Here is a 9,072-nt window from a genome sequence, read left to right as displayed (position 1 = left end):
CGGAAGGTGTTCTGGGCATTTGCCCTCCCCCCCCCCCCACTTCCCACCGGCCACGCCCTTCGTCCGCTCTCATTGGCTGCCCTGGTAAGTGGTTTACTCGTGCCCACCCGCGGGTGACCCGAGGGGCCTGAAGTTGACCGCCCCCCCCCACCCCCTCCATCCCCCCCCCCGGCTAACCGAATCGCCGCGGCGGGGAGGGGCCCTTAGGGCAGGGTCCGGACACTCCAGCCCTCCTCTGGTCCCCAGCTGGGAGTCGCTGGCGCGCGCCAGCTGCAGACGCGGCGGGTGCCCAACAGCTGCCGGTTGTCTTCACCCCCAGCTGTGAGGCCGAGACTCCCCCAGGCTCGGAAGGCGCCCCACACCTGCTGCGGCCATGCCCCATCTCCCCGCAGCTGCGGGGCTGAGCACTCCTGTGACAAGAGGCCCGCCACCGGGGCAGGTGTAGAGCGTTCCCCCGCCTCCCGAACACCCGCCACCACCAGGGTTTCCTCTGCGGGTCTGTGATGGGATAAAGATCATGTGGGGTCTATATGTAGAGTCCTCTCAGTCCTTCAATTCTCTTGGGAGCCCAAGCCCTTTCTAAAGATGTAGCTCCATTTCCTAGCCTGGCATGCCCTTTTGGTAAAGCCCTTTCAAAGTGGGCTGCAGCAGGGCAGACACTGCACTGAATCTTTAGAGCAACCCCTCTGGGGAGTATCATTTTGTACCCCTCAAGAGTTCCCCAGTAGTCCCATTCTTCCCCTTATTTCCCTCAGTACTCTGACTTTGAAAGGCTGGTAAGTGCTATGCTAAACTGCTGAAGTTCAGTTGGGTTTTGGGAGACCCCCAGGGACTGAGCTACTGCCCCCAAAGCCTGGTCATTAGAGATGCCCACCTCCATAGGCAAAGGGTTGGGTAACCTCAATTCTGGGTTTCCACATGACAGTTGCCCTGATTAAACCTAAAACCATAAGGCCGTGATCTGGCCGTACCTCAATGGACCCTGGGGGCATCCTGAAGGCATTTCCCAAGCGGAGGAAAATTCATGCCAATCCATCATCAAAAGCACTTACAAAGATTCCCAAGCAAGAAGGTGGAGAAGAAGCAGGAGGTGAGTAGATCCACCCTCAGAACCCTCACGTACTTGAACCCTCAAGCTTCCTATATTGTTTATGTCTAGAATCAGATATTAGAGCTGGTTCTGCCAGTCCATGGCCTGCAGGTTGGTTTGTATCTTCATTGCAGTAGGCTTGGGCCCCAGTCTTTGACAGGCCACTTGCTGTGTTCTTTTCTACCCCACCCCTAGACCTCCATCAATCAGAAAATACTCTCTGGTCCCTAAGGAAATGACTAGCAGAAGCCTTTGCTCTCCAGGAGGTTGCCTGAAGAGGGATGGAGGGGGTGGGAGACTCAGGTCCCCAGAGCTACATTATTTTGCAGCCAAGCTGACAAATAACAGCTCACGTGGCGGGGAGAGGAGGGGAGTAGCTCTTACACGATGAGGCCTGTAATGGCAAGTCATATGTGCCTTATGCCTTGTGCAGAGGTAGGTGTGTATTAATACTTGAAAGAATAAATGATCAAAGGAAGCGATATACAGGATACCTACAATGTGCTCTAGCAGTGTTTACACTGTTCTAGGTTACATGAGGGAACAGGACATATTGAAATCCTTGCCCCTTACATCAAGTGATGGTTCATGGGGAAATTAACTGTATGCTTGCATCAGAATCCCCAGAAGGCTGGCTCTCTGGATGGAAGGAAAATGATCGTTTGGGGGCACAGGACTGTAAAGGGTTCGTTTGGATCATATCTGACAGTTATGACAATAGGCATCTGGATGTCCCCTCCACAGAGTGGTTGAGCTCCCTGCGGGCCCATGTTGTGCCCAGTGGCATTGGGCGAGCCCGGGCAGAACTCTTTGAGAAGCAAATTATCAAGCATGGTGGCCAGATATGCGCTGCCCAGGCCCCAGGGGTCACTCACATTGTGGTGGATGAAGGCATGGACTGTGAGCGAGCCCTCCGCCTCCTTCGACTGACCCAGCTACCCCAGGGTGTTCAGCTGGTAAAGTCGGCCTGGCTGAGCCTGTGCCTGCAGGAGAAAAGGCTAGTGGACACAGCAGGATTCAGCATCTGCATCCCCAACAGGTGAGCTGGCCTCTGTCTTTCCTCAAGTGCTTCCTAGCAGCATCTTGAGCTTTCTTCTTGGATTATTAAAAAATAACTTTCATTGTCTTAATTGGACACATTAGAAAACCAAGATTTCAGAATAGAGGATTGGGAGCAGAGGGAGGGCCAGGCCTTTGGGTGTTAAACTTGCCATCACCATCCCTGCAGGTGCCTGGACCAACCACAGCTCGGCAAGGCAGACCAAGACTTTTCTGTGCCTCCTGGAGCCCATGAGGCTGTGCTCAGGACAGCCCTTTCTCCTTCCCGTCCTCCCACCAGGCCTGTATCTCCTCTCCGGAGGACAGAGGAGGCCCCGAGCACCCAACCCCAGGTCAGGAGCCTCCTAGCCTTCAGAGCTCCCTTCCCCTGGGAACTAGGTCACAGAAACAGGGAGGGCCTGGTGGTTGTTCAGAAAGTCCCAGGCCCCTGACAGAGGAAGGATCTCTTTATTGTGAAGCCATTTGGCTCTGCCCAACACTCATCATGCCTGCATTTGCCCAGGCCCACATCTACCACACACCACTGGGGATTCTAGGGCTGGGCACTGGGGGAAGCCAAAATGAACATGGCCCCACAGTTAAGGAGACCCAGGTCTGATGCAGGAGACCCAGCCTCATTCCTGGGTCTGACTAGGAGACTCCGCCCCCACCTTTGAGGAGCTCTCCTGGGGGCTGCTGGGGGCATGAATTTCTCGTCTCTTCTCTTTCCTTACCTCAAGCCTGGCTATGATGATGAAACCAGTGACGAGGAAGAGACCCAGGTTAGCGCAGCTGATCTGGAAGCCTTTATCAGCGGCCACTACTCCACCCTCCTTGAGGGAGATGGTGAGCCTAGTCCAGCCCCTAAGGGCCTGGATAAGTGGGTCTGTGCACAGCCTTCGAGCCAGAAGGCGATCAACCACAACCCCCACCTCACAGAGAAGCTGGAAGTGCTGGCCAAAGCCTACAGTGTTCAGGGAGACAAGTGGAGGGCCCTGGGCTATGCCAAGGCCATCAATGCCCTCAAGAGCTTCCACAAGCCTGTCACCTCCTACCAGGTACCTGGGGGCCAGGGCAGGGGATGCGGGGAGATGGGGGGCTTTCTGTTTACTGGGCACCAGTCACAAGTGGGGATCAGGTGGAGTGCTTAAGATTTTATGATGTCAGAGACTTGCACAAAAGAAATAAAATGGAGAGATGGATGAAAGCAGATTGATAGAACCTTGATAATTATAGAAGCTGCTGACGGGTAATGGGGGTTTATTATACTGTTCTCTCTACTATGGGAATTTTTCCCATAGTAAAAAGCTTTTAAAAAGTTTACTCTGGAGGCCAACAGACCAGGGTTTGAATTCTGGTTCCTATCATTCATTAACTGTGTGATTCTAGGCAAGTTACTTAAACTCTTTAAGCAATGAAAAGGAACTAAGACTAGTGAGAGACTCAGGTGCTCCTGGAGGACCAAATGCCATGCTCCCTGCAGTGCGGGACCTGATCCGCAGAAAGGCCTCAGTGAATGCCCCGCTCTCACTGTTGCCATGACAGTGGTGACTAGTGTGGTCACTGCTGCCTTTTCTCTACTTGCTGTGCTGATCTCCATTCCTCTGAGAACCAAAAGACAAGTGACCCGCCCATTCCATCCAAACTTCTCATCTTCATTTGTGCCCAGGCTTTACACCAGCTGCTAACGGGCCAAGCTGGCTTTTACTCAGATACCTGCTAAAGGAGTCTGCTAACCCACCGCTGGCTCTACACCTCCCATCTTCTCACTCTGCTTTTCCTGCCTCTGCCTCCCCCTACCCCCAGGAGGCCTTCGGTATCCCCGGGATTGGAAAGCGGATGGCCGAGAAAATCGCAGAAATCCTGGACAGCGGGCATCTGCGGAAGCTGGACCATATCAGTGAGAGTGTGCCTGTCTTGGAGCTCTTCTCCAACATCTGGGGAGCTGGAACCAAAACTGCCCAGATGTGGTACCAACAGGTCACACCATGTCCCAGCACCCACTTTGGTTTTACTTTCTCAGAGGTCCTGCCCCCCAGTTTTCATACCCTGTGCTCTGATGGGAATGAACCAGGACTAGAGGGAGACCACTTTTCAAGGGGACTAGGGCTCATGTAGACCCCTCTCTTGCTCCCAGAACTGCCCTGTTGCCTGATAGCCTCAAGGAATTAATCAAGGAGGCAGAGAGACAGGAAGTGTGTTTCTCTGTCTCCCAGACTAGCAAGGGCCTTCCTGAGAAGATCAGGCCTCAAGGCTGAGTATCCAGATCAGTGGTTCCCCAACCTGGTGATGCCCAGAATCCCCCAGACCTATGGACTTATGAACCAGTATTTTAGGGTTGTGGCAGAGCTGGATTGGGGTGTGTCTACCATGCTCCCTACCTTTCTTGAGTCCCGCTAATTACAGATCCAACCACTCCTGGGGTTGATCCTGCCTCAGGCCTTCCTTGGAATCTGGGGGTGATGGAAGCCTTGTGTATGTGCTCATTCACTGCCTCTCCCTTGGTCTTGGCTGCTCATAGCCTCCTCATCTGGCTTGTTTTTTCCAGGGTTTCCGGACCCTAGAAGACATCCGCAACCAGGCCTCCCTGACTACCCAGCAGGCCATTGGCCTGAAGCATTATGATGACTTCCTGGAACGCATACCCCGGGAGGAGGCTACAGAGATTGAGCAGACAGTAAGCAGTTGTCCCAGAGCAGTGAGGAGAGCCAGGCCTTGCTATAAGGTCAGGACCTGGCTCGAAGTCAAGAACACCTGATCCCTCAGCTGGGGAGCCAGGCGGAGGAAGCTGTGAGACAGAGGTTGGGACCAGTGGGGATAGGGCCAGCTGAGACTGAAGCTGGAAGTGTGGGTGGCTGTGGTAGGGAAGGGCTGTAACAGCAGGTCTCTGGATTAGGGTAGAGTAAGCATTGGCTTAGATGCTAGCATGGCGTTAGGGCTGGATTAGAGGCGGATTACTGTCAGAACTACTTGAGGATATTGGGGTTTGAACTGGATTAGGTCAGGGTGGGTCAGGGCAGAGGTTCTTAATGTTCTCTGATTCACAAACTTTTCTGAGAACCCAATGCAAACTATGGACTCTTTGTCTCCAAAATTTGTGCAGATGTACAAAGTTTTCTATTTCCAGATGTGCAGACCCTCTGAAGGATCCCCCCTCCACCCAGCCCCCTACAACCTGAGGCTGGTTCAGGGTTTGGATTAGAGTTGGTGTAGAAGCACAGTGCCAGTATGATTAGGTTTGGGGTCAGAGGAAAGCTTAGGTTGAGTTGAATTAAGGTTAGGCCTGAATTAAGAGTAGGGTTTTTTTAGTATTGGATGCTTTTAGTTAAGATTTGTTGTTGCCCTAAAAATAAGATTTGGCCAACATTAGGGTTTGATTTAAAGTTGGGTTAGGGATTAAATTCCTATAAAACCTAGATTAGAAAGAGACTAGTGTATATTTGGGGTTAGATATATAATTTGTTCAGTTGGTGTCAGGTTTAGGGGCTGGTTGCTGTGGGCAAGGTTTGCTACTTTGGAATCAGGTTTTGATAAGTAGGACTGTATGGAGACCCTGGCCCACCTTAGTTGAAATCAGCCTCCAGCTCTATTCAGGCCTCCAGCCTCCACGCTCTACTCTATGGGACTATGAGGCTGGCACAGGATGGATGGGCAGGCCCTTTTGTCCATCCATCACCAGGCCTTGGTGCTAGTGATGACACCGTCACTCAGCCACGGTATCCAGGCATGGAGAATGTCCCGGTGAGCCTCCAGCCCCCAGCCCATTGGAAGGGGCTTCCCACATGGCATTGAAGGGCTCTAGCTTTAGTTTTTGATGGGATTACTCATCCTAGGTCTCCTCCCATCCTCTTGGGAGGCTCAAGAAGGGAGTGAGGGGATTAGCAGAGCCTGGCCTGTCAGGAGAATTGAGGTGTCCTGGCCAAAGTATCCAGGGTCCCAGAAATCTCAGTGTCCTGGGGTAAAGGCGTGGAGGCCATCTGCATACGAAAGGCTTCCATGTCGCTGGGGTAGAGGCTAATGGGCTTATTTCCCTCAGTGAGGGATGATCCTTCAGCTGACAGCCCCCTCTTTCTTGGCTCCCTCTCCAAGCCCCAAGCCTCCTTCCTCCAAGCACTGGCTCAGAATTGCCTCCCTCTTCGCTTTTTTTTCTTTTCTTTTATTGTAGGTACAGTTGTATTTCTGGGCTCCATTTCCCCCTAGACCTGGCCTGGGGCACCCTGCTAGCCACCTGCTCAGGCCTCAAGCCCTAACTCACACACTCTGCCTTTAGCTCTAGATCCATACCTGGGGCTGCTGAGACCTGGCAGAGGGCTTCCAGGCATCTGGCCCTTTGTCCTAAGTGGATAGAGCTGGGCACATGGTTCGGGGCAGGGGCCGAGAGAAGGGGTGTCTCTCTGCTCTTAAAGAACCCTAGGAGGAAAGATCAGTGCCTTCCCTCAGAATCTGAGTATACGCCTCTTAGCTCGCTCTTCAGGCTGAGTCTGGTGGTGGGAACACATTTTCTTTTCCATCCTAGTGAAGCTGGAGAACTGCCATTCCCCAGGGTAGACTGCTGGCTCTGCTACTTGAGGCTTTCCCTCGCTTGTATCACACCTCCGGGGATTGGCTCGGGGCATCAGCTGGACATGTGGGCTCCTAAGTCAGGGAAGTCTCTCGTGCTGCCCTGGGAGAGGAACTCCATGCAGGGCTTGAGGCCCACAGGCCCTCCTTGCTGCCCCCTGCCACCCCCTCTCCCCCGCTCTTTCCCAGGTCCGGGAAGCAGCTCAGGTCTTCAACCCCGGGCTGCTGTGTGTGGCATGTGGTTCTTACCGCCGGGGGAAGGCAACCTGTGGTGATGTGGACGTGCTGCTCACTCACCCGGATGGCCGGTCTCACCAGGGCATCTTCGGTCCTCTCCTCGACAGCCTTCGGCATCAAGGTATAAGCTCTGTCTCTGGGTGAGCGGGCTGGCCGGGGCAGTGCAGGGAGGGCGACCCCTGGGAGGGAGAGGCTCAGAGTCGCAAGCTCTAGGCAGGAAGCAGGGGAGGGCTGCTTTGTGAGAATACCACCTCTCCCTCGAGGCCAGAGCCATTGCAGGGAAGAGACAAAACAGCCCACCACTCCTCCCCTCAGTAATAGGTGCTCACTACTGCCTGCAGGTCGAGGTTCATCCCACCTGCCTGTGACACTGCAGGGGGACATGAGGAGGAATGACTATGCATGGTTTAGAGAGGCAGGCCCAGAGAGGGCAAGGTCAGCCAGCAACGAAATTTGTGAGCTGGAAATGGAGGACCCAGGGATGAACAGGAGAGACCTGGGAGGACAGGGCAGCCCGGGCCTGGCTCCCTGCCCTCCCAGCGGCCTTCTGATGTTGCGCCAGGGTTCCTGACAGATGACCTGGTGAGCCAGGAGGAGAACGGCCAGCAGCAGAAGTACTTGGGGGTGTGCCAGCTACCCGGGCCGGGGCGGCGGCACCGACGACTGGACATCATCATTGTGCCCTACAGCGAGTTTGCCTGTGCCCTGCTCTACTTCACTGGCTCTGCCCACTTCAACCGCTCCATGCGGGCTCTGGCCAAGACCAAGGGCATGAGCTTGTCGGAGCATGCCCTCAGCACCTCTGTGGTCCGAGACACCCAAGGCCTCAAGGTGGGGCCTGGCCGAGTGCTGCCCACCCCCACTGAGAAGGATGTCTTCAGGCTTTTAGGCCTACCCTACCGAGAACCAGCTGAGCGGGACTGGTGACCCATGGCTTGGGGGGAAGGAGGTGCCAAGCTGGACTGGCTGCCCCACCTGGCCATCCAGTACTTGGCTCCAGCCTTAGTGGGCTGAACGTCACCACTTCAGCCACCTGGGCCTGAGGGAAGGGGCCAGCCTGGCTCCCAGGCTCGGCTTGGCCCGGCCCTCTCCTCAACAGGAGCAGACTGCTGTCCTACCTCACCCGTGCCCCTGGTAGGGTTTTGTACACGGCCCCTTGCCCCATTTTAAGCAAGAACAGGTGCTGGTGTGAAGCCAGCTTCCTGTGCTGAAGGCCCATGACACCCCTCTTCCCTACCCAAGGAGGGTTTGGCTGCTGGGGGCGGGGCAGGGGCTGCAGGGGAAGGGGCAAACAGCTGTGGCTGAGCATCACCTAAGACCCTTTGGAGCAAGAGACTGCGCTACTCCACATGGACTCCTATGCGGCCCACTTCCTCTGCAGCTGGAGGTGTGGGGAGGGGGCAACTGAGGCTCGGTAAGGACAGCATTTGAAGGCCCAGGGGCCCAGTAAAGTGCACTTGACATTCCGACTGCCTAGTGTCTGTGAGCGGCTGCAGTCCCTGCCTGCCTTCCACCCGGGTGGGGATGGAGATGGGAGCTGAATGGGGGCCCAGAAAGACAACTGCTCTCTAGACGGGCTGGCCTGAGTCAGCTCCTGAGCTCAGAAGGGGGCAGGGGTGGGTGGGTAAGAGAATTCATGGAGTCAGGCATTAGGAGCGCCTGTCTCCCCATCAGCAGCTCTTGTGGGCCCTGCCCTAGAACAGGCTATCGGGACATAAACAGAGGTGACAAGACTCATTAGGAACAACTAAATGGTGACTTGTGTGCCACCAACAGGGCTGAGGCAGTCAGAGAAGGTTGCCTAGAGGAGGGGAGGGGCGGGCTGGCAGGGAAATTGCCTGTCTGTTTGGGGACAACTAAAGACCGTGCTTTAGATAGAATGCTTCTGCTGAAGTCAGGAGGAGGCCAGACATGGAGGACTGGGAGTCAGGCTAAGGGGCTTAGTTTGATAGAACAGATAGGAGCAAGCCCAGCTGGCGGGACCAGGATGGTGCTCGGAGGTTGGACCTTGCAGGATGGCGTTGGGCATACCAGCTATGAAGAATAACGGGCATAAGGCAGGAGAAGGTGGCTGTGTTGGAGGAGCCTGGAGAGGCCTGATGGCATGGGCGTTTGGTGGCTTCAGAGATGGACTCAAGCTGGAGCAT

At 55.0% G+C, this 9,072-nt stretch overlaps 1 protein-coding gene across 3 annotated transcripts; it reads left to right on the top strand.

Annotated features, from left to right (window-relative positions):
- Positions 1–9: 9 nt before the first annotated feature.
- POLL (DNA polymerase lambda) lies at positions 10–8,423 on the top strand. Of its 3 annotated transcripts, none has more exons than XM_032422956.1 (9): positions 10–84; positions 926–1,090; positions 1,835–2,129; positions 2,319–2,481; positions 2,869–3,186; positions 3,935–4,108; positions 4,677–4,805; positions 6,878–7,046; positions 7,488–8,423. In XM_032422956.1, the coding sequence occupies exons 2-9, from the start codon at positions 976–978 to the stop codon at positions 7,850–7,852; spliced, it is 1,728 nt and encodes a 575-aa protein (XP_032278847.1). In that variant the 5' UTR covers positions 10–84; positions 926–975; the 3' UTR covers positions 7,853–8,423. The 3 variants fall into 3 exon arrangements, with proteins under 3 accessions (XP_032278847.1, XP_032278846.1, XP_032278848.1); XM_032422955.1 differs by having other exon boundaries at positions 3,935–4,153; XM_032422957.1 differs by lacking the exons at positions 10–84; positions 1,835–2,129; positions 2,319–2,481; positions 2,869–3,186 and having other exon boundaries at positions 1,025–1,090.
- The last annotated feature ends 649 nt before the right edge of the window (positions 8,424–9,072 follow it).

Source organism: Phoca vitulina, unplaced genomic scaffold (genome assembly GCF_004348235.1).
Source record: "Phoca vitulina isolate PV1807 unplaced genomic scaffold, GSC_HSeal_1.0 scaffold28, whole genome shotgun sequence".
Taxonomy (NCBI): Eukaryota; Metazoa; Chordata; class Mammalia; order Carnivora; family Phocidae; genus Phoca; species Phoca vitulina.
This window is presented reverse-complemented; position numbering and strand designations above follow the sequence as displayed.

What these genes read in the sequence shown, in the direction of transcription:
- POLL (XM_032422955.1), top strand. Translation starts at nt 976, where the DNA reads ATGGACCCTGGGGGCATCCTGAAGGCATTTCCCAAGCGGAGGAAAATT. An exon ending in AGGTGGAGAAGAAGCAGGAG is followed by an intron (nt 1,091 to 1,834) that starts GTGAGTAGATCC and finishes TCCCCTCCACAG; the next exon opens with AGTGGTTGAGCTCCCTGCGG. An exon ending in TTGGTTTTACTTTCTCAGAG is followed by an intron (nt 4,154 to 4,676) that starts GTCCTGCCCCCC and finishes TGTTTTTTCCAG; the next exon opens with GGTTTCCGGACCCTAGAAGA.